This window comes from Zosterops lateralis (assembly GCF_965231275.1).
Source record: "Zosterops lateralis genome assembly, chromosome: 1".
In the NCBI taxonomy this organism is placed as follows: domain Eukaryota; kingdom Metazoa; phylum Chordata; class Aves; order Passeriformes; family Zosteropidae; genus Zosterops; species Zosterops lateralis.
Window position 1 is genome coordinate 27009026 of NC_139762.1, and position 24353 is coordinate 27033378.

Consider the following 24353-nt stretch of genomic DNA (forward strand, 5'->3'; position numbering starts at 1 on the left):
CTATGGGCAGCTGAAAGCAAGAGCTTAAGTAATGAAAATAAAAATATCACCACCTCCTGGGCAACTGCATTTGTTTTGTGTAGTGTAGGTAACATCGTTCTGCTCAGAATTTTGAATTGTTTCCCATAGCATTCAACAGTAAACAAGTAGATAGCTGTTTGCAGTTTCCTTGACTTGTTTTAGCAATTTGGATTGATGTTTTCTTGCTTTAGAAATTAATGGAATGATTTCTAACATTTTTTAAAATTATGTTGGTGTACTGTAAAGTAGCTAAACATTTGTGTGATAGTTAATGGTTTGGATAAAATAAGATTGCGTGTTTAAGTTTGAAATTTTTTTTCCTTGGTTAATTTGAGTACTATTAAAATTAAATAAATTTATTTAATACAGCTGGTAGCTCTTTTATAAAGATCTACACTGTGAAAACTAAAAGTGAGTGTATAGGTTTAACATCCCAAGCAAGCAAATCAATTCAGAATTACCACTTACAAAAAGGATTTCACTTTGCATAGTGAAACTTACTTTGCCCTTAATTGAAATAGGTGTGTGTCAGGATTAAATGTGTCTAGCACTAAAATAGATATATTTGCTTTCTCGTAATGAGTCGATTAGAAATTTAGAAGTCTCTAGCTCTCAATATAACCATTAATCATTTCATAATGAAATCTACCTTTAAAGAATTTGTTTATTCTGAAGGGCTCTACTACTTGATTTTAAGAAGTCTTAAGTGTAACTCATCTAAAATGATGCCACACTGCTTTAACATTATTTCAACAGATACATATCTTAACTGGTAGATAAAGATTGCTATCAATCTTTTTACTGGACACTGGTATGTTTTCCCTTTTGAACCTGAATAATTAGTTTGAAATTCTGTTGATGTTGTTCAGGGACAATTTTAGCAATAGCTTACCCTGAACTGGAATTTACCCAGAACTGGGAAAAACCCTCTATTTCAAACAAGTAGTTTTTGCTTTGTATAGGTTTTTAAAGACACATTTCACACAGCTGATTTTTCACTTCCCTTAAGCAGCCCTCTGTGCTTCTGACAGCAGCAGCCCCCCATTGGAAGGTCCCTTTTGCTCTAACAGAGTACTTGAAAAGGGCTTAGAAATAAAAGAGAATTGAATATGAGAGCTTGCATGCCTAACGTGCTTTCATATACCAATTGAAAGATTGTATTCATAGGTTTAGGGTGAATTTCTAATGCTTGTTTTGCTCTTTGACCTACTGGTTAACTCATTTATTAACAAATATTTTATGAATGAGATGGAGTTCACTCATTAGCAAGGAGTTTGTGGCTTGATCTGCAGTAGGCTGAGTGGGCTGTGTAGGCTGAGCTGTAGAAATACAGCCTATTGACTGGTAAATATTAGTGAGCATTTGGAGAGGTATTGTGGGATGTGTCGGGTTCCTTCATACTAGTCTGCATCTAGGTCCCTTCAAAACAGAGGAATTACCAGGATATTCAGATTACCCCATTGTAATAAAGAACTGACCTAATTTGGCTATTTCTCAGTTTTGTGCCATTAGTTATATTAGACTGCATGCATATCACAGGTGATGTAGACAAAATTCATATTATTGATTGTACAGCTTTGAGCTATAGAAATACTTAAGAAGCAAAAAATATATTTATAGGGGGTTTTCCTGACTTGGTTGTTTAATAATCCTGGATGGTCATCTTACCTTTGGCTGACAGTAAACGATGAAGACCAAACTGAAACTTTGTGCCCTGAATGACTTTGTCTAGGTTTCCGATGCACTGCTCTTTGTGTTTTCTCAGTGGTTTTTTTTGGTGGTTTTTTTTTTTTATAAATTACTTTAAAGTAGGTGAAGAAAAGACTCTTTCCACTGCATCAGCAACATTGCAGAGAGCAGTCGCTGGAAGAGCAAAAGCTAAAATTTTCTTAATTTTTTTGAAAATTTTCCACAAATCTGTGCTGTTTTTCCCCTCCATGCAGTCACATGAGAATACTTGCCAAATGTGAATTAAAATACATCCCTTGAAATTTACTACCATCTATGTTTACACATTGAAATGTAGCAAAACAGTTTTAAATAGCAAATGGCATTCGAACATTGGAAGTAATGTTCAAATTGAGTTTACTCCTTGATGAATTCCTTGATTTATTTTTTTTAAGGTATGTTTCACTTTCAGCTGTATCCTCTAAGAAGATAGCTGTATTTTCTAATGAGAATGTTCCATCCATCTTCAAGTTAGGTAGGCAGAGAGGGCATTTGAATTAGTATACCAAAATAATTCATATGTTACGGATCTAAGCGCAGATATGTGCAAGGCTAAGGCTTAAATGTCTTCAACAAGTGGGTGCTTTAGGATACAGACAGATCTTTTTTTGATGATCTACATATGTTCCTTAATGTGTATGCCTCAGTCACATTCATGCTCAGTACTTGGGCATGTGAGGGAAGTGGTGTCCCAAACCCTTTCTGTTCTTGGCTGCCCAGTGAAAATGGGAGTGTTTTGTTACTGCCCTTTGGTTTCCCCAGTGTAGCACATGGTTCATTTCCTGTCACTTCTTTGGCACCATTTTCTTTGCATAGATCTGGTCTAATGCTGGATCTTCAAATGCCTGTTTTGCTGATACCACTCACTTGGCACCATTTTCTTTGCGCAGCAGACTCTCTAGCTCATATTTGCTGCATCACTTGAGTGCCCAAGAGACAGGATCTGCTGCTTCTTTGAGACAATTGGTGAAACATCAAGACATATGTTTCAGACTCTTTCCGTACTCCGTGAATTACATTTGTTTTGCAAGAATTAGTGTAGCCCAGACTTGTCTGTAGATCATTTTGCTTATATTTGGTGCTGTGATAGTGCTTCTCTGCAGCCTGAGAAGAAGGTGTAGATAAACTTTGAGGAAGCTAGTGCAGCTGTCTGTTCCTGTTAGTAGTGGTGGCTTTATTTCAGCTAGAGATAGAGAGTAATTGGCAATTAAACGATAATCTTGTAGAAGAAAAAAGCTATTGCAATTTCAGTTAGTCAGTGGTAAAATCACTGTGGGCTCCCCTTGGTGAAGACATGGCGCATCATTCAGTTCAGATTTCATGTACCCATTGACACTGCCAGCTTGCTAGATGTCTGTGCCAGCAAGCCTCTGTCTCCCAGGTCTGCAGGATAAATAGGAAACGACAGATTCCTTTTCATATGCCCATTGTTATTTGTTTTCTTGTCCAAAGGTAACTACCACATAGGGTACAGCTAGGGTCCTGCAAGTTCAGGGATAAGGACATATGATCTAAGAAGGCACATCTGTTTCTTCACTGTATTGCTTGTTTGGCTTAAAGAGATCATATCAGCTCCAGATACATAGTCAAATCAACAATTTTCCATCTTCTGTTTCTTCTCAGTGACCCAAGCACTCTTTTCTTTGTTAGTGTTAAGAACCTAATGACTGCCAAAATACACAGTACTCTTGAGGTGGCTGAGAGAACCTTAAATTCCCAGGGATCCATTGATTCCTTTCACAGTATCAGAGCTTCAAGGGTTTTGGCTAACCTAGAGACATACCAGCCTATCAACACTCTCCCATTTAGAGCTTTCACTATGTAAAATTTTACAGTGAGAGGCTATGTCCTCAAAGATTTGCAAGCTTATTTGTGACAGAAATCAGTCAGCCAGATCTCTGAGATGGTATTGTGTAGATATTTTCTTTTCATAATGTACTTCTGAGGAAAGCTCAGAAACTGTATTTCATTTAAATGAAACAAAACAGTGTATTTACTTTTTGACTTAGGAGGAAGTACACAGAATCAAGGAGAGGCAGTAGAAATGAAGGATTTGTATACAGCGCTATCCTTGCTTTCTGATTATTCTTTTAGCCAGCCACCTCTGTCCACAGCTGTCTTCTGATCTGGGCATCATTTTTCTCATCTGTTTTTAAAGGAGAAGATGAATATTATTTCCCAGTTCTCCCCATTCTTCAGCATTCCAGTGTAAGACACAAATAATTATAATGTGTATATCTTTACTGGAGTATTTGCCTGCATGTTTTTTCATCTATGGAGTTAGATTTCCTAATTGCTGTTACTCCTGCAAGGAAAAGGGGAAATTTCTAGAAAAATGGGTTTAATTTTTTTAGAGATGAAATACCTCTTCAGACTCCAGACTTTCTTGCAACATGGTGCTTGAGTTGCACCTTTGAACAAGAGTTTAATGTCACAGTTCTCTAAATGTAGCTCATCTCTGTAAGTAATGCAGTTGTATTAGGGCTCTGTTCTGGATATATTCAACACACAGACTCTTTTGGAAGTCTTGAACTGCTTGTCTGTTGTTTAAAGATCAAAGTATTCAGCCATTTCTGCGTAGCAGTTCTCTAAATATGGGTAACGAGCTGTGGCACAACTTGATATGAAGTCTTAAAGATAGATTGTTCTTCTGTGAGTGCTACCAGAAACAGCACAAAGAAGAGTTCACAACCTGCAGCAGAGCTCCAGCCAAACCTCTTCACCAAGCACTGTCATCTCTGACACTGTGAAGAGCGATGCGAAGTGATTCTCTGCCACAGAGTTGCTTTGCAGGAGTACCAGTGATATATTTAACTACTTGGAAATAACCACAGAGTGCATGTACTTGTAAGTTGTCACTCAGAAAGAGAGGTTAGTTTCCAGCTGATGTATGAATACCATGTGCATTCATTCTCCTTACTTGCCCTTCAGGTTTTTAAAAAAATGTATCTGTAGCTGAGTTAAAAATGTAATGGGGCCATGCATGGCCTTATATTCCAGTGTGCCGAGCATGAGGAACAATGGGATTTGAGCCTAAGGGAACAAATTATCAAGTTTTAAGGAAGTGTCTGTACCTGTTGTGTGAATTTGCACAGAGGCTAAACTTCTGACACAATGTTTATAGAGATAAGTACTCTCTTTCATGTAGAAGTTTCCCAGGAGGAATAAATAAGTAGAGGAATCCTGAAATGAAATTCTTTGGTTTCTTGTTAAGTAGCAGGTCAGATAGATAATGGCTTTAGTTGCATTTGACATTCAAAATATGTAACTTTTGATTAGACATCTCTGCAACAGACAGCAGGAAAGATAATTCCATCTGCCTGAAGAAATCTGTGATAATCTGTGATAATTTTGCCTGCAGGGAAGTGCTATTAAATGTATTAAATAAGTATTCCAGGATGTGCATTTTGAGTGCCAGTTGTTTGCGAAGGTTCTTTACTTCTATGATGAATTATCACTAAAAAGTTTTGTTTTGGTTTAAGATCGAACAAATTAACTGTAGGCTTCAAAGTCCCCAGTTTAAACCAGTTACAGGTGAGAAGATGCTACAGATTGTCATTCTGGCTACTTTTATTTGCATCAGATATTAGAGTGCTTGTGTGTAAATGAGGAAATTCAGTAAATAAACCAAGCCTGTTGTCATATTCAGGTTGACAAATAGGGCAGATACTTTGGAGTAAGTATCTGATAAGCAGAAGGGAGCTTTAATGCTCATACTTCAAGGAAAAGCAATCCCATATGCCTGTAAAATCCTCCAAAAAGGGTTAAAATGTCCATGATACACTTTATATGTGAAGATTTGAGCAGTTATGATAACTCATTCTCACTTCACCTGAACTTCTCTCCAGCAGATTGCCAAACTGAGGCAGCAGCTTCAGCGCAGTAAGCAGAGCAGTCGTCACAACAAAGACAAGGAACGTCAGTCACCTCTCCATGGCAACCATATAGCAATCAGTCAGACTCAGGTAAGTGGGTAGTTCCTTATATTAACAGCCTCCCACCTGATCAGGGTTTTCTGACTAGCCTGCTGAGCATTCCCTCTGTCTTGTGTGGTACACTGAATGCTCAACAGTCTGATACTCCTGTACCTTCACTGGAGTTTATCTGATGGTTGTCATGTAATAAAAAAAAAGAAGGGTTGCACCAGGATAGCAACTGAAATATATTACAATGCTGTAAAAGTTGTGGGCATGGCCAGATAAGGCTGTGCTTCCAGGGATGTGTACTTGCTTCCAAGACTAATTTTTTTGTAGCGAACTTTCAAAGCTCCTCTGGAAGGTATTTGCTTAGCAGTTTTGCAACCTAGCTCCATCTGGGCTAGTTAAAAAATAAAAATAGAAAATAAAGTAAAATAGTACCAAAGCAGGGTTCAGTGCAGGATACCCAAAGCAGTTATGACCTAGTCATTACCACCTGTCAGCAAAATTTAAACCCAATTACAGTTCTAAAGCTCAGGTGAGGTTCAGCCAATACCTTCATAAATCTTAAGGCACTTGCAGAAAGCCTTTAACCGTGGCTTATTTGGGAGTGCAGTTACTGGAGTCCTGATTAAATTTCACCTATAGTAGTAGATCCTTAACTTGCACCCCCTGTTACTAGCAGGCCATTCTTTGAACATCTGAAATGTTGATTCTGTCCTGGTATTTCCTGAGTACCTTTTTAACTACCTGGTGTTCTATAGCAGCTAGTTACAGCATCGAGTTGAGCTGTGATGGCTGATTCCTTACATTCCTTCTGTGAGGATAAAATCTTGTGGTCAAAACCTAATGCATGAAGACAATAGGAATTTGATGCCCTTCCCGAATCTGTTAGCCTTTATAACAAAGGATCCTACTACATTTTGCTTAGAAAAGGGTTTTACTTTACATCTCAGAGTAAGCTGTTGCAAATACAAGTGCCATTAAATAGTCACCGCAGACAATTTTTGACTGAAACCCACTTAGGACATATACTGTGAAGAAACATTCTTTAGTACTTGGAGCTCACTTTGTCATTGTTCATGTGACATTTTGGTTTCTCAGGAAGATGTTCTCCCATAAAGCCATTCTGCAGGCAGTGTGTTTTGGCAGTCAGAGAATGCTTGCAGGCATTCTCTTGCACTTGTACCTTGGGATCTGCACATTGTGTAAGATTCATTTGATAGGAACTCAAAATGTTAACGTCTTAAGCATCCTGTGATTCTGTGAGCAGGAGGAAAACACACTGATTGACATGTGAGCACTGTTCATGGCAGTCAGTGTAGCTGCTGCCAAGGTGAAGCTTTTAAGGTTGATTGTGCAAGACCTGTGTGCACTCTTGTGAATGTTTCCTGTTGGTAACAGAGCTCCACTCAACAGGGTGTTGTGAAAATCATATTTGTACTTACTTACATGCTTGTTTCTTAAACTCAATATGATTTCTCTTAAGATCTTTAAGATAAAGTTCTGAAAAGCTATAAGCTAATGAAATTCAAGGTTCAGAATGAATGTTTTATTTTTTCATTCACTAAAGTCAACCAAAAGAGAGTAAAAGTGCATTAAGTGAATATTTCAGTTGAGTCATTAAGCTTTGGGAATGTTATGAAATGCCTTTTGGATCTCAGTTAAAACATTAGCATCAGGGCCCCATGCACTCCCCATCCCCCTGCGGAGGGAACCCTAGTCTGTGCCTCCAGGAAGTACATACACCTGTCTGCTTACTACCAAGTGAAGTCATAGAATGGTTCAATTATACAACTTTTCTTTGAGTTAAGTAGAGATGATTTTATTGGCTTTTGATGGATGCAGACTTATGTTTTTATTTAAGTTTGCCAAGTAAATATGATCTTTTAGATGGCAAAATCAGTACACAGCTTCTTACTTAGTAATGTTTTTAGTTTTGGTCTCAGACTTCTGCCTTTATTCTGTTTTCCATCTTTAAATCATGTTGGTGTCTACCTTCCAGGCTTGTATTTCCAGATCTGTCCCTATGCCACTGTCAAACATTTCAGTGCCAAAATCAACTGCTTCACGTGTGCCGTGTAATGTAGAAGGAATCAGCCCTGAACTGGAAAAAGTATTCATTAAGGAGAACAGTGGAAAAGAAGAAGTATCCAAGGTAAGCATATAGTAACATGTTTATGGTTGATATCTCTTTGTAGTCTATAAACACAGGGAAAACCTTCTTCTTGAGGAACCTTCTGAAATTACAAATAATCTTCTTCAAAGGGCTGTTTGTGTGAAAACTTTGTTTCAATGTTTTAGCAAGGTGGGGTGGTTTTTTTTGGTTTTGTTTTTCTTTCTTATTTTTAAAGGGCTTGCAGCCAAACCTACTTTGTTTGGAATGCCCTTTCTGTAGAAAACTTGAAAGTTTTTGTGAGAAATACCAGTGTTAGATGATTCAGACACTTCAGGCTGCAGTAATAAGTAATTAATATCAGGGGATTGTTGTACCTGCTTAATTTTGCACTCTTTTTTTTGAGCAAGATGTAAGTTTCCAGTGCTATGCTTTCCTTTTTTGTTTTAATGTTTTTTTTTTCCATAAACTGAATGTGGACCATTTTGCTGCCATGAAACCTCTGTGATCTGTCACGGGAGATCTCTGTATGGGGAATACTGACAAATGAGGCAGCTTTGCTTTGGAGTGTTGGACTTTTCATTAAGGAGATTAAGACTTAGATGACACTTAAAATATGGAATACTTGGTTTGCAGCCACTGTTTCCTAAATAGCCATTAAAAATTTTCTGCTGTGGAATAAAGTACTCTACATTTTTTTTCTAATCTTCTCCAAGGTGGTTCTCATGACTGGTCATGTAATAGCAATTCAGTATACAAGTCAAACTATAAAACTTCCATCAGAGGTTTAAAATTCTGAAACTGTATTTGCAGTTCTTCATATCAGTAGCAAACTTAAAAAGTTTTGGAGTGATCTTGGCTTCTCCAGACACCTAGTTGTGTGGACAAAGCAGTCTTAAGAATGAAATACTGTAGTAGTACTTCTATGCAAAGTTTTCTTTCCCAAGTCTTAACCCTTTGGAAGAGGTGTGTATTGTACCAGGGGAATTAGAAAAAAAATCCATGCAAACTGAAAGCCCAGCTCAATACAGCCTTGTTGCAGCATCTCCAAAGAGTGCCAAAAAGTGTGGATTGTAGTGCCACCATTGATGTTGCTATGGCTAGGGTTGTAATCTCCTGTAGTTGAAGGATGTTTCATTTATCTATCAGACAAATCATCCTTGTAAATGTTGTCCTTGGGTTTTAACAGCTTATTGCTTGGGATGCAGAGCTCTCCTATGTTACTGAATGTACTGACTCTGATCCAGCAAAACAGTTAAGCACATACTTAAGTGCATTGTTGGATTTGGGCCAGAGGTGCTCGTCAGTTTACGCAACCAAGGCAATAGTGAACCCTTCCTCCAAACATTCAGCTGGCGAGAGCTTCAGACACAGAAGAAAGTCATAAATCAGACATTGCCCTTGAAGTCAAGTCCATCTTTGTGGGCAGAGGGTTGTTTCCTGCTATGTAACTGTTAATTTCTGTGAAGTCTGGTCTTGTGGGACCTATAGTGGGACTCCTAGCACTGTCTTTGAGATTATAAGAACTCAGTTTGCTTATGGAAGATCATAACAAGATCATAATTTAGTCAATCTTACTGCCACTGAACTTTCTCCTAATACAACAGTTTAGCTGTGTTTTAGCCTGGGGGAGTGGGGGCAGCTAGGTTAAAGGTTAGGAATTACTGAACAAAAGATAAACCATAGGAAACCAAACTTCACTGTTTTCACTGCTAGTGAACCTGTTTGTTTTTCTTTCAGTTTTCTGCCATTCTCTCTTGCTGTAACATTTTGTATTTTTAGAAACTATTTTAAAAGCACAGTTAAAGATAGTTTGTTGCTTTGGAATATGTCTTCTTTCTTTACTCATGCTGATTTAGTTCTGTTCCTTCTTTGAAACTTTTTTTTAATTTTGTTTTAGCATCTTAATGATGATTAATATTGTAGTTATAAAAGTAAAAAAAAACACAAACTACTCTTGTATTGTCCTGTTATTTTTGTGTTTCGTACAGATAATTGAGGATTAGTAATTTGTGTCTTTGTGTCCTTACCTTTTAAAAATCCAATTGACTATAAAGTTTAGAGAGAATGCATGGTGGTCAAAATATTAAAAAAATTTAATTCTTTGCAGTTTAGCCATAGCTGTATTTTTTCACAATTCACCTTGCTCAGTTAGTTGAAGGTGTTTCCTTTTTGCATTCATAAAACTGAGTTGTCCTTTTTGAGTCACTTCTTAATAATCTTTCTCCACAAATTTATTAATAAACTTTTAATTCACGTTCTAACGCATTTATTCAAAATTCTTGGATGTATTTTCCTTCCTTCCTTTTATAGCTTGCTGATTAACTCTGACAAGGTGTGGTGTATGTCTCTGTTCTCACCATAACTTGTAAGAGAGAATCAGCTTTTTGTGAAATCGTTGCAGGCTTTTGTTCTTTGTCTCATTTTGATTCCACAACACAATCATTGGGACTGAGGTACAATAAGATGATGGACCTTCTATAGGGATTAGGGGATAAGAGGTAGTCCCTCTTATTCAATACAGCAGTGAAAATCATGAAAAGTGCCCTGTAGCAGAACACAGAGATGTTCATAGACCTCCCATTAGGAAAAGCATTCTACCAGAACTATCAAGTATACAGAAAAAATTAAAAATAAAGAAATTTTGATGGACTATCACATAATATAAGTAAACTGATTACTATATTCCTTGTTTGATTTCTAATGTTTCTGGAAGGAGATGACAAAAAGTGGTTTTATGTACCTATCTGGAAACTTAGTCCTGTAATAAAATGACTTCTTTTATTTTGCACAGATGCTCAGGATCCTTACTTAAATCTTCATAGCCTTCATCTAAAAACTATTTTTTTTCCCAGGTGTTCCTCCCTAGGGTACATTATGGTTTTTGCACTTGCAAAAATGAAAAATCTAATGCACTGATGGCTTCACTGATGCCAGCAGAAAGAAGCACTTCCCTGTGTTGGTCTTTGTGTTCCAGCCTGAAGGAAGGTTTTTAAATCAATAGCATTGAATGCTTTGCTCTCAAGAAGTTGCCTCCCAAATAGATGTACAACTTGTGAGGAGACTCCCATTGGTAATACTATTATAGCCTGGTAGCATTCCTGATTCTTCTAAGTAGAGTGTTGTTGAGATTTTTTCCAGCAAAAAGATCGATACTGAAAACAAATTGATGAATGTTAACAGTATATTGAGAAATGCATGCTTGTTGTCAAATGGAGCATTTTCATACCTTGCTGGGAGATGAGAGCAGTATCTAACTATGTCCAAGAACACATATCCAGTAGGAATGGACAGGTGTCCTGTCAGAATGCATTTGGCATAAGATTAATAAGTGATTGGACATACTTGGAAAAGAACCCCTCAAGAAATAGCATATATAGAATGCAGTAACTTCTAGTTGTTTTCCATGCATTTGGTATTATGGAAACTAATAGCAGCTGTACCAAATTAGTTACCCTCTTTCTTATCTTGTAAGGTTGTGAGAACTTCAGTTTTAGAATAGTTAGAGCATGACTCATGGAAAATAGCTTTAGAAGTGGTTTTTTACATTGATCAAGTTTGATACATAAAGTTTTTAACAAGTGAAATACTTTTAGTTGATATTTTCATGAAGCTTTTTGCACTTGTCAGCATTGAGGGAAAGATAAATACAAAAGCACAGTAATCTGAGATATTTAGTGACACTTTCTATGTCTTAAATGTTATTGCACTTGTAAAGAATGATAAATATTTAGCTTTTTCCTGCTTGTGTGTATATTTAGATGTGTCTAAAAATATGGATTATTTTTGTACCTCAGGTTTTAGTTTATGTGATGTGGGATATACTTCCTGACTGCCTGAGACTATGTTGTTCCTCCAGGTGTGGGAGAACATCTGTGTTACCCTGAAGTTTTTAATTATGTGATCACTTACTGTTGTTTTCCCCTCCATGGAATCCTTGTTTTACCTGTTACTTAGACCATAGTGTATGCCCTTAATGAGCAGCTGTTCGTTTTTTTCTTTTCTCCTCCTTAGATTTGTATCCTCATGCTTACTGTTACACCTTGCTTTGAAGTCAGAAATATGATTTTTTTCCTGAGATTTTGCTTCTTTTATAATAGCAATGTGTCTGAAATTTTATTCAATTTACATCACAGTTGTGTGAGGAGAAAGATATTATTTATGGATGGGGAAACACAAATCCATCAGGGTTCTATAGTGTGGTTCTTCAGGTAACTCAGGATGTTGTATTCCATTTTAGGAGTTTAGAATGCAGCTCCTGTAGTCTCCTTCTGCATCTGTTAATGCAGAGGACTTTTATAAATCAAACCTGTGTAAACGGGGCATCCAGAAGAGGTACTATAAAAGACAGAGGTTGATTCAGTTGATTCCCTGGCATCTCACAGAATTTTTGTGGCAGAGAGAGAAATAAAAACACTGCTTTGCATGGCAGGTTTTTTGTTTGTTGGTTTTTTTTTTCCTTTGTTGATTTGATTATGATAATTATGAGACTCCTTTCTCCAGCTTCAGTCTTGTTTTCTCTCTTCTGTCTGTGTAGCAAATGCTACAACTCTGCAGGTCTGTCTTGTGCACTGAATGAGTCAGGGCCTGTTGGGGGTGATGGGAATAGAACACCAAGTCGTGTTGTAACGCATATGCAATGTGAACTGAGCTGTTGGAACAGACCACACAGCTGTACCCAAACCTTACAGCATTTGATGGAGCAACTGCAATGTTCTCTTTATAGTGTGTTTCTTTGCTCTTACTTGAAATATGAAATGGTATTAACTGGGAGGCTCATAAGAAGAAAATTACCTTCCTGCTCTGCTATGTCTGCCTCTTTATATAATATGTAGTAGTTTTCTGGATAGACTGTTGTTGAAAATGGGAGAATATGATACTCAGCCAATAGGTGTCACGTCCTGTAGCAAAAGTGTTGGGTTGAATTTTAGGCTCTGGAACAAGCTGTTACAGTTTTGGAATATATGTGGAAGAGAGGCAATAAAATAAAAATGTTCACTTGAAGTGAGAAGGAAAAAGACATTAATTTTTTGTAGCTAGAACATTTAAGCTGTTCTCTATGGTTTGGATACCAGTTCTCATTGAAGTGAGAATAAATATTGTTTAAATCTTGCAGGCATTTTTTTCCCTTTGCTTCTAAGCAAGAGTCTAATTCCTGCTTGATTTCTTACATTTAAAGCAGCACTGTCTTTATTAAAAAACCTAGTTTTCCATTGGGAAGGACAAGTAAGTAGAGCATGCCAATCTACTGCTGTGAACATGTTTATGCAGCATGTTGCAGAAGGGAATGCAGGATCACTCTGCCCAGTGCCAGCTAGGCTGAGGGGGGCAGGCAGAGCTTACTGGCTTTGGCTCAGGACAAAGCTTGTGAGCCTTGTTACAAGCCTGTGTGGGCATCATCTATAGAAGGATGGAATGTAGGGGTGTGCAGGAGAATTACAACTTACTAGCAAAACTTGGATGGTTTCCTTTTGTAATTGTAATTTAGTTGGTTGTTATGGCAATAGTATGCCATTGTATTTGACATTTTCTACTTTCCCTTTCGTCCACATGTGAGCTCTATTGGGGTACTTGTTTTTGTTTTATAATAGCAGTGACCTTTACTGAAAATTGTAGTACTAAATATAATTAGTGAGGGAGGTTTGCTTTTTTAAAAGTATTGTAAAAACCATAAAAACATAACACTGGCATGTATTGAAGTGTGGGTTAACTTTGTGTTGGAACGTGTGCACATTGCCCCAGTACTCTGTGTTATGAATGTATGTTATATCCATTGTACACTGCATTATTTTCTCATGTGATATCCTGTTCTTTCAAAAACGTCATGTTTGTTCTTCTTAAGGCCTTCACTAATGAGTGCTACAGGCAGACATTGCTTGTGAGTTCAATCTTTTCTCTGTAAATGAATTGCTTGTTTCCTCTGCAGCCTTTGGATATCCCTGACGGTCGAAGGGCGCCGTTACCTGCTCACTATCGTAGCAGTAGTACCCGAAGCATTGACACCCAGACTCCGTCTGTCCAGGAGCGCAGCAGCAGCTGCAGCAGTCACTCACCATGTGTCTCTCCCTTTTGCCCTCCTGAATCTCAGGATGGGAGTCCCTGTTCAACAGAAGATTTGCTCTATGACCGTGATAAAGGTGAGAGTAGAATGGCCTGCCTTTACCTATGGGAGGCATGTGATGTCATGCTTTTACAACTACCTTCATTTTACTCATTTACATCAGTTTTTGTTTTTGTTTGATGGTTGTGGAGGGATTGAGGATTTACCTGAAAATTGGTTTTGTTTGTTTACATATCTTTTTCCCTCTTGTTTGTGGAACTTCACAAACATCTTCCATAAATACGTCAGAGGAGCACAGCAAACAGTTAACTATTTATGAAGATTCTGATGTGAAGAATTCAGACTGTAACATGTTTACGTTTAAGAAAGGTTTCAGGAAGGTTTGTAGTAGACTGTATATTTATTATAGGTGAGTTTCTTGCTGTTCAAAATGGTGATGAAGTTCTGGACTGCTTTTAAAAGAACTCTGCTTCTGAACTCTTACATACCACTTGAAGCTATTTGGTGAGAAGCTCAGATACCTGTGTGAACAACGTGGTGGAGAGTAATTACTTCTGTGTATGCTGCAGAACAGCTCAAAAATTCTGAATAATTTACGCGTTTATCAATATCCTGTGTTTTTTTCGAAGTCTGTAAAATGTTGTTTGGTTCTATAGTGGGAGTACAACTGGAGTTTCAGTAATTAAGAGTTACCAACAGACTATGGAATATGAGAATATAGGCACCAGTGTGAAAAAGAATGTGAGGCTTTTTTTGACAGCTGTTAACTAATAAAATTACCCTTGTGCTTCTGGTCAGCTAGCTGAAACATGGACTTCAGTATGGAGGATGTAGGATTTGGGTAAATCGTGCAAGCTAAGAGGAGTAAGTTTCACAGAGGAAATGAAAACTTTGAAGATTTAGCATATATTTACCAGTGAGCTAAAGATAGCAGTGTTTTGAGGTTGTAAGTAAGGTTAAGCAGTTTTTTGTAAATACTACCTGTTTGTTAATAGTTAAGGTAATTTGGGAATAGTAAGTCAGCAGGAGAAATGCTAGCTTTTCTTGATTTCTGAAAAGTTTTTCCCCATCTTGGATTTAAAAGGAAATAGTGGAAAACAGATCCATCTGCCCAGAATCCTGAACTGGGGAGGGGGTGTGTGTGTGCAAGTGTGTAAATTAAGCACATTAAAGTAGAAGTGTTAGCTCAACGTGATAGTTGGTTGTGCTCCAAAAAATAAGTGGCATTAGCTTGCCCTCCACCATAGTCCTCTTTCTTATACTATGCATGTGAATTTTAATACGTTGTCAAGACTGAAGCACTATAGAAACATCTACTAAAGTATTAGCACACAAAAAAAATCTCCACAGGCAAATTGGTTCATGTATGTCCTGATAACAAATACAAGTTAAAAAGCAAGGAAATTAATAATTTCTTCTGCAGTCAGTACTCCTTTATCACAGTAATGGGAATTTTCAGTGGTACATTTATTGGAAGCAGCAAGTGAAGACAGTTTGAAATAGTGCATCTAGCCTTTTTAATGCTTTTCAAGGCTTTTTATCTCCTGTCTTGGATTTTTTGAACAGCTGACTGGAGTGAAATTTATGAGTAGATACTTACTTGTGGATTTTGGTTTTAAGACTTGCTTTAATGCTAGGCTTGTATCAAAAGTCTTCTCCAGGAGAACTGTTGAGGTGATGATGGTAAACAGACAGTGTTTTAAGTCATCATAATGGCATTTTAATAGGAGTTTAAGTAAGGTACGTAATACTGTGCATATGAAAGATAAAAGCTTGAACTTCTCATCACAACTTAATTCTCTAAGGGCAAGGTAAAAACTAGGAAAACATGTCTGAGAGAAAGTACTTTGTTCAGAGGCTATAAAAGTATAGTCAGAAAGGTGGTTTTTTCTGTCATATCATCCAGATACTACAGGGCAGTTGTTCTGAATGTTACTTCAAAATCATTGAATTATAGATAAATGAGAGGTATGGGTATATAGAATAGTGAATTTGAGGGATAGTTATTGCATTAGTTGTGGCTGTCAAATTGCTCTATACAACAAAAACTTGGGAAGGTTTTCACACCTTCATTTTAAAGGCTTTTGTGAGCTTGAGTAAAACCATCATCAGTTTTTTGTGAGGCCTTTAAGTTTGGAAAAATACATTGTATAACCAAATACAGATGTTTTTATGATGTTTTCTTGTTACTTTTCTAAAGATTTAGTTTTCCTCTTGATGGAAATATCTTGGCTTTACTATTAAAAAAGTGGAGATAGCAGTGTTATTAATGGTTGTGGGGCATGTTGCTGAATAGGAGAGGAAGGTTAATTTGACTGAGAGACATAAGCAGTGAGAGGAGCCAGTGCTCTGTACAGACACAGCACTGCTTTACATTCCTAAAGCATCTTTTACTTCCTGTGCAAAGCTGTGCTTTGGCCTGAGGCCCTTCCATCTGCCCTTTGGACTCTATCAACTGTTGGGTTTACCTTTCTGCAAGAAACTGTTAAATAATTGAATTTTTCAAAAGCAAGTGAAAGCTAATTTTCAGCAAAGGCCCACAATATTGCTCTGAACACAGCAGTGCTACTACACAGTATTGATTAGAGCAGACAAGGGTTGGGAAAGAGTGTATTTTCATGGCACCTTGACTTTATGATTTTGTGTTAAAACTACTATTTTCACTAGATTTGTTTTGTGATACTCTAGTCCATGAAACTGTAACTCAGATCCCTACATAGCATCCTCAGAAGCTGTGACAGGTGAAATTCAAAGGCATCTGAGCGTACAAGCAGATGAAATCTTGAGGGGTTTCTTTGTACAAATACAGATTGTATACCTTGTTTTTCAGGGATTTTGATTTAGGTGCCTTTATATCTACCATTTAGTAGTCCCACTGTTGCTAGCAGGCTCTTAAAAGTAACACGTTTGTGAAAATGCTTGTTAAATCTCGGCATCTGACTCAGTTCTTTAAAGGAAAGTTGTTAGTGAAGTCTTTGGATAGTCTTATTAGTTATTTTTGAACCTATCAAAAGTAATCCCAAGGCTCACTGCCAAAGTTTCTTGTTTAAGTATAGTCACTCATAAAAACTGTTTCACGGATTGCTTTTTTAGTTGCCTCTTCTGTTCTAATATGTGCAAGCTAGAATTTCTGGTATTATGGTTAAAATAGTATTTTTAGTGTTTTAACGACACTCTTAAAATGTTTTCTATTTAACAGAATATATGTGTTTTAAATATATATCCAGAAGTTCCATGTGATTTCCAGCTCAATACTATCTGCTGTGTGTTTGTGGCAGCGAAACTCCCTTCAGAGATTCCATGATCAGTCATTGTCGGTGGGCTGGAGTGGGGCGAGATGGGCTGGAGTGGGGCAGAGTGGTGCGAGATGGGCAGAATGGGGTGAGATGGGCTGGAGTGGGGCGGAGTGGGGCGAGATGGGATGGAGTGGGCTGGAGTGGGGCGAGATGGGCTGGGTGTGCTGGGACACGCCTGCAGGGCCCCCCCTGCTGGGGGCACTTGAGGGCTCGGCCCTGGGGCCTCAGCAGCAAACACTCAGAAAACACACATGGAGTTGCTGTGTCGTCAGGGATTAATGCGGGACAGTTCAGCACTGCAGAGCTTACAGAATACACAAGTGGAGACTGGCTTAAGCTGTGAATTCCAGCTCTTGTCACTTTAACTCGTGGCCTGTGTCCCCAGTCCTTTCTGCTCTTGCCCAACACCCGGCTTGTACGTGCGAGTCTCCTCACAACCACGTGTGTTTCTCAAATAGTGTGTGCTGTGCATTTGGTCAGAATGAAAATCTAACAACTTCATAAGCTTCAAAAGCAGGGAGAGTTAAGAGAGATACTTGTTTAGCAGCTGTGTTACGTAGGAAGTTTCAGCCAGGCAGGGCTAACTAAACCAAAAACTTGATTGAAAGCTGAACTGGCTAGTAGACAAAACTCTTAAATCTTCCAAGAACTGACCTAACTTTGGATTGTGTTTGATTCTTCCCTTGGATGTACTGCCATGGTTTTCCACTATTCAGTGGAATGAACAGTAGTACGTTTTATGTCTCTGATTTTTTAAATAGAAACTTGGATCTTCAATTTTAAATATTAGAAGGAGGAAACAAACTGTCTGGGTTCTGTTAATGATTTCTGTGTTTGGAATGAGCGGTGTGTGCCAGCAGTGGAAAGATGCCAAGAGGACCATCATGCTCTCAACTTGGCAAATATCTGTATCGTCTCTTAAGCATTTTCTGCCTTCGTAGTTAACACCAAAAATTCTGTAAATATAAGTTCTATATTCACTCTACAGCAGCAAAGAGCTGAATAATCAATGTGCTACTGAGGTTCACTTCAACATTTTTTTAATTTCATATCTTTCATAATAAATCTTCAAAGGGAAGTGTGACATTTGAGTTGATTTGTTTCTTGTTGTAAGAGGAAGCAGAAATGTTTCAAAACATCTAATGATTAGGCTTTGTATTTGAGTCATGATAATATAATAGTTTGTGTAGTTACTCTTTGCAAGCTGTTAAAGACAAATCTGTCTATTTTGGTGAAGTTAGATCATAGTGCTTGAAGCTTGGATAGCTGAAAAGGCAACACACGTGCACAACAGGAATGTATAAACTCGAGTTAAAAATAATGTACTCCACATTAATGGAAAGACTTCAAAAGAATTAAAGCAAGAGCAGCTATTTCTCTCCAATTAAGGTGTATTTGTAAGTTGCTGTGTCCTCGTTAGTTTTCCTATTTCATTTTTTAATTGTAATCAAAAGCAGGGAATATGGAACCAATAAACTACCCTGGGAGAGATGTTGCTTTTTGTAAAGGTAGAAGCCACTACAGAAAGCTAATTTTCTGTGGATAACTACTTCTGTACCTACTTTATTTCCATAATGCATTTACTATCAAGTTGTCAACATGACTTTTTAAAGTGAACCATTTCATAGATCTTAATATTTCAAACTTCTGTGCTTCTGTCATTATCAGACTTGAGCCTTCTCTCATGCTTTCTGAGAGGTACCATTAAATCTGCTCGTTGCCTTTTGTCCTAGATCTTCACACCTTTAATTCAAAGTGTGTCTGGTTAAAACACACACACAGCTGGAATTACAAAGAATACCTGTATCATATAGCCAGTAAAGATGAGAGAATTAAACTGTGGAAGTTTTATTCTAGATACTAAAGCAACTTCACAGCTGTGAAGCAAGTAAAATAAGACATTGTAATGATGAGGCAGCAGTACCTGTGTTACAAATGTGTTTTGTTTCGTTGCAACTTCTGAGCTGTTCATGAGACTAATGAGGTCAATATTCCAGTGAAGAATTATGTTTTAAAAATAAGATACAAGCTATATACACACATCTTTAATAACAGTGTTTATACAGTGAGAAGGTGTTTTATCATTACCACTCATAATTCTTCTGCGTGTATTATGCATATTACCTTGTTTATTTATGGATTTTGAACTATGTAATAAAGAATGTATTTGTTTCCAGGATCACAGCTCTGCTTTGTTCTGATTGCAGCGTTCTGGATAAAAAAATATCCTCCTGTTACATGTTGTTATACAATAGATTGCTGCTGCACCGAAGCTGATACTCAGAAGAAATGTGCTGTACAAGGGTGTTAGAAGTAGCCTGCAATAAAGGAAGCGTTGTGGTAGAAGCAAACCAGCATAGTGGCTAAATTGTGAAAAAAGGCATCTTGTTTGGAAATCGAATTTAATTAAAAAGCACTCTCAATCTCTAGTAATATAACTGCTTTAAATTTTCAGACAGTGGGAGTAGCTCACCGTTGCCCAAGTATGCCTCATCTCCCAAACCAAACAACAGCTACATGTTCAAACGAGAGCCCCCAGAGGGATGTGAGCGAGTGAAGGTCTTTGAGGAAATGTCGTAAGTAATGCCTTTTATATCAGCTGGTATCTGCAAAGCAGTAAACCTGTTTACTGAGCCTATTCAACTGCAGATGTATAAACTATTCCAGCTGATGGGTTTTTCAGGAGCAAACTATTATTATAGTTTGTGCAGAAGAGAAGTTCAAGTGTTTACATTGGTGTGAAGAGAAAATGGAGTCTTTTACCTCTTTGTGTGCATTTATAAAAGGCAACAAAAATCCAAGCAGGAAAGATAAGGTACATTAATTTCCTAAGCATTTATATAAATCTCTTTCTATGTATTTTTTTAACATTTTAAGTTCTCATGGCTTAAGCAAAAACTCCCCTTGTCATAATTACCTGTTTCAAGCATAGGTTGCACTTTGTGTATAAAACGTAGAAAATGGAATGAAACATATGTAAAGTGTTTGTAGATGGTAGTATGCTTATGGCATAGACTTTGCTCAATATTTTTGCTGAGCAAGAAATTGGAAATTAAACTAATGGACATCATGTCTTTTTCCCCTAGACCCAGCAGTATTTCAGCACAGCACGTGCTGTTGAGGTTGCATGCTAAGCTCCTGTGGATGAAAGAATTTAGGAGGGGACATTTCTTACTCTAACAGCATTCGTTGCCTGCTGGGTGGTAAAGGGAGCAATGTTGGGTTGTGGAAAAAGCCTCCAGACAAATTATGGAATATGGGAAATGAGAAGTCTGTTTTATGGAGGTCCTCAAAGGAATTTAAAATGATTAAGGAAGTTGCTGCATCGTTTATCAAAGAAGAATTTGTGCCATTCTAAATTAACCGTGGCATTTTTTCATGTGCATATATTCTGCAGATTTTTTGTGCTGGAAGTTGCATGTTTGTCCAGTAATTACCAAGTCATTTTTTGTAATAGTACTATTTTTAATGCTGTGAATCAGTTAGCTGACTACCAATATGGAAGATGTTTGCCCCTCTGTCCAATTAATCCCATTCCTTGTCATTCACATTTTAGCAATGTATAGAACCATAAAGTTCATAATAGGAAAAACATCTCAGCTGGCCAGGTATATAATCTTTTTTCTCATTTTAGGTCTCGTCAGCCTGTCTCAGCCCCTCTCTTTTCATGTCCTGACAAAAACAAGGTTAATTTCATCCCAACCGGATCAGCTTTCTGTCCTGTAAAACTTCTGGGCCCCCTCCTTCCCGCTTCAGACCTGACGCTGAAGAACTCTCCGAACTCTGGTCAAAGCACAGGTTTGAGCACCCTGACTGTTGAGCAGCTTTCGTCTCGGGTCTCTTTCTCATCTCTGTCAGATGACACCAGCACAATGGACTCACCAGAGATCCCGGTACAGCAACCGTCCCAGCAGCAGCAGCAGCCGCTTTTGCAAGAGATTCAGACTGAAGACCATTCTTCTCCTCAGAGCTACGTGTTAATCTAGAGCAAGGTGGAGCAGGCCTCTGCCCCGAGACAAGGAGGGAGGAGATCCTACTTCAGATATATCTGCATGAGGTGGCAACCATTCAGAACACCACGGAATACTTAGCAGCGTTCAGAAAAATATCTCAACACTGTTCTTGGCAGGGACAGAATCCATATTCAGCATTTTTTTGTGAGAAAGCAGTAATGCCTGCAGAATCCATATTACAATTAAGCGTTTTAAGTGGAGACTATGCATTTCATAGTACATTTGACCAGATTAGTACTGTGTCCTGTGTTCTGTTTCAAATTCTACAGTATAAATAAGCTCTCTCTATATATAAAAAAATGTTGCCTGTCTGAATAGAAAATGTCTTGCTGTGTTGTGTCCTATGAAAAATACTGTACTTCAGGATTATGTTTACAATTGATCCAGGTGTTTATGTTTCTAACTTCTGTAATACACACAATGCAAAAAAAAAAAAAAAAAAAAAAAATGGCCACAGCAGTTGCACAGTGCCCACCCTATGGCCTAGCTTCAGGTACTTCTCTTGAAGTGTAAACTCAGGTAACTTGGAATGTATATCATATTGGAATATAAGATATTTTACAGCTACAAAGCTAAAGAGGGAACATCACTCTTTTGCCTTTCCTTGTTTTATGCATTATATTTCCTCATTACATTCCACTTTCTTGGAATAAGTGCATTCAGATCCAGGTGAATGATGACCCTGGGCATGGGTGAACATGAGGAGAACCAGCAAATCTGTGATGTATATCACGTTGTCATGTGCTTACAAGTAAAACAACTGTTGCATTTACTGTCATTTCAATAGATGTAAAATTGTGGCATTTAAAGGTTTCAGGTGTTGCTCAGTTAATGACTGTTAAACTGTTGCAAATAAAGTGTTCAGTACTAGGCTGTACATGAGAAACATTCCACTTTGTGTGTGAGAGGATTTTGAAAGACAAGAATGTTTTTGTTAAAGGACAGAAATTCTTTCAGGTTTCACGAGGGGGGCGATTGGGGATTTCCTCTCATGGTTTTTGTTGGCAGTTAAGGATGTGAAATGCTACTGTTACCGTCTAAAAGTCAAATTAATGTTTAGTTTCTCTTTTGGAAATGTTCATTCATTTGCTGGTTGGAAATAGGTTTTCAGATTTTGTTGAACAGTGTTAGATGAGCAGCGTTTTATTTATGTAGTGAGTAATTGTGTTTGGATGAAAGTCCAGAAGTAGCAAGTGGGTGTTTTAAGAGGGGTGGGGAAAACAATAGTTTTAAGTTCATGTTACTTAAAGCTTCTCCCATAACTTTCAGTTACTTAAGCTGTGTGTGTAAAGTGTGCTTTCCCCCCTCCTTAAGTGTGAATAAAACTCCATGTAAAATAATCCTGGTTTTGCAGGCTGGACACTTTCTCAAAATAGTACATGGCAAGATTGGATTTATGCTCTTTGGGTGCTCTTCTGTTGTACTAGAAAAAGAGGAGCATTGCTTTCAGAGATAATTTCCTGTGATACAAAGAGGACCTCCAAAGGCAAAGTAAACTTGATGTTCTTGCTCCATTGCTTTCAGGTCGGTGGAACTACGTTTATGCTGTCTGCTCCTAAGAGAATAAGGTTCACCTTTTCCAGGAATTGAAGAGATTAGTAGCCTGCAGCTACTTGGAGCATTTAAACATACTCTTTTATGGGGGGTTTTTTCTGCTTTTGAAGATGAGATTGGAGGGGGATGAGAGTGAGCCACCAGTAACTACTCACTAGATCTATGCGTTTTTTGGAGATAAAGCATCGCTTTGTTTTTATTACTGAGATTTTGTTAACGCTGTCTTATGAGGTGGAATTTGCAGCCTATAAAAAATCCACTGTTTTTTGACTCCCCTTGCAGAAAATGTAGAAGGAGAGAGGTCTGTGTCTAACCATTTTCATGTGAAAAAGCTTCTTAAAACACAACAGCCATCTTTAACCCTACTAATCTCAGGCCTAGGTGAAAACACTATATATTTTATAGACTGAAGATAAAGGGGAGAAAATACTCGTGATGTAAGTATCGATTCCTTTTGATATTTTTCTTTCTAGACTAACATTGCAGTATGATGACCTTTTTATGCTCTGGTTATGTCCAGGTAAGAAATTGTAGTGTCAGTTTTTGGTGTTAGGTTACCAGGGGATATGATGAGTGGTTTTTAGATCAGTGCTGAACTCTGTACAATATTTGCAATGCCATTACATGTTCTTTATATTTTTTCCATGAGAAACTAAATATTAATTAAAATGCACATTTGTTCTTGGCAGAATTGAAGGTTTTGAACCAAATGTGTTAAAGCTAATGCTTTGCCATGTAAATTTCCCAGCAGTTGTTTATCTCAATTGTATTCTACATCCAGCTGTAGAAATTTGTCAAATACTGTTTAAAGTTTTGTACATAGTTGTACTGTTATTTCTAGCCACTGTGCTGAACAGTATTCAAGTTATCACACAATATTGCTTTACACAAGGAAATGTGTGGCTTTTGTTTTGTATTTTTTTCGATATAGAAGTTCCTGTGTCTTATTTAAATAAAAATTATAGTTAAAAAAAAAAAAAAGTGGTGGGGACAACACATAAAAGCAGTGCTTCATTTATTTGTTTTGGAAACTGTGCATGAAACACCATAGGAGATTAAATTTTAATATTGTTCCAAATTTACATCCAGAATAATGTCAACCATGTATGACTAGTGTGCTGTGTCTTCTAGAACAAGATAATCTCTTATCTATTGATTTTTGCATAACACTGTGCTCAGAAGCAGGGAAAACCCTGAAAAACAGCAGAATGTTTAAATATGCTTTAAATGGCATACTCTATTTCTGCATAGCACAGGAAAAAAACAAACCTCAGTTAAGAGATACTTGAAACTGTGTATCTGCTGCTTTGTTTGTGGTGTGGCTAATTTCAGGTTATCTGTTGAAAATTATGAAAGCCATTAGATGTTTCACTATGTGAAACTAAACTAAGCTCCTAAAGGATGTGGTATAAATCTACTGACAGTCTTGGTTTCATGTTGTTTTCTATGACTCAAATGATTGTCATTTGACTTGCAGAATAATTCTTTCCAGATGGGGGTGAGGGGGAAGGAGAAAGAAAGAAGGATAATATTTAAATACATGTAAATCCTCCAAAGTCAGTGTTTACTGAAGAGCACTGTGGCAGTAACCATCAAGAACGGATTAATGCTTATTGTCATCAGGCAGTGGAAATTTTAAGTTTTCAG

General features: G+C 37.5%; 1 protein-coding gene across 1 annotated transcript in view; it reads left to right on the plus strand.

Moving 5' to 3' along the window:
* GLCCI1 (glucocorticoid induced 1) overlaps positions 1-22492 on the plus strand; it is a gene marked incomplete at its 5' end in the record, with an annotated part of 52437 nt that extends 29945 nt beyond the window's left edge. Inside the window, 5 exons of the mRNA XM_083866850.1 lie at positions 5598-5714; positions 7672-7824; positions 13709-13919; positions 19595-19715; positions 20774-22492. Of these exons, the coding sequence (XP_083722976.1) occupies positions 5598-5714; positions 7672-7824; positions 13709-13919; positions 19595-19715; positions 20774-21125 (954 nt within the window). The 3' untranslated portion in view covers positions 21126-22492. The remainder of the gene's footprint in view (positions 1-5597; positions 5715-7671; positions 7825-13708; positions 13920-19594; positions 19716-20773) is intronic.
* Positions 22493-24353: the final 1861 nt, after the last annotated feature.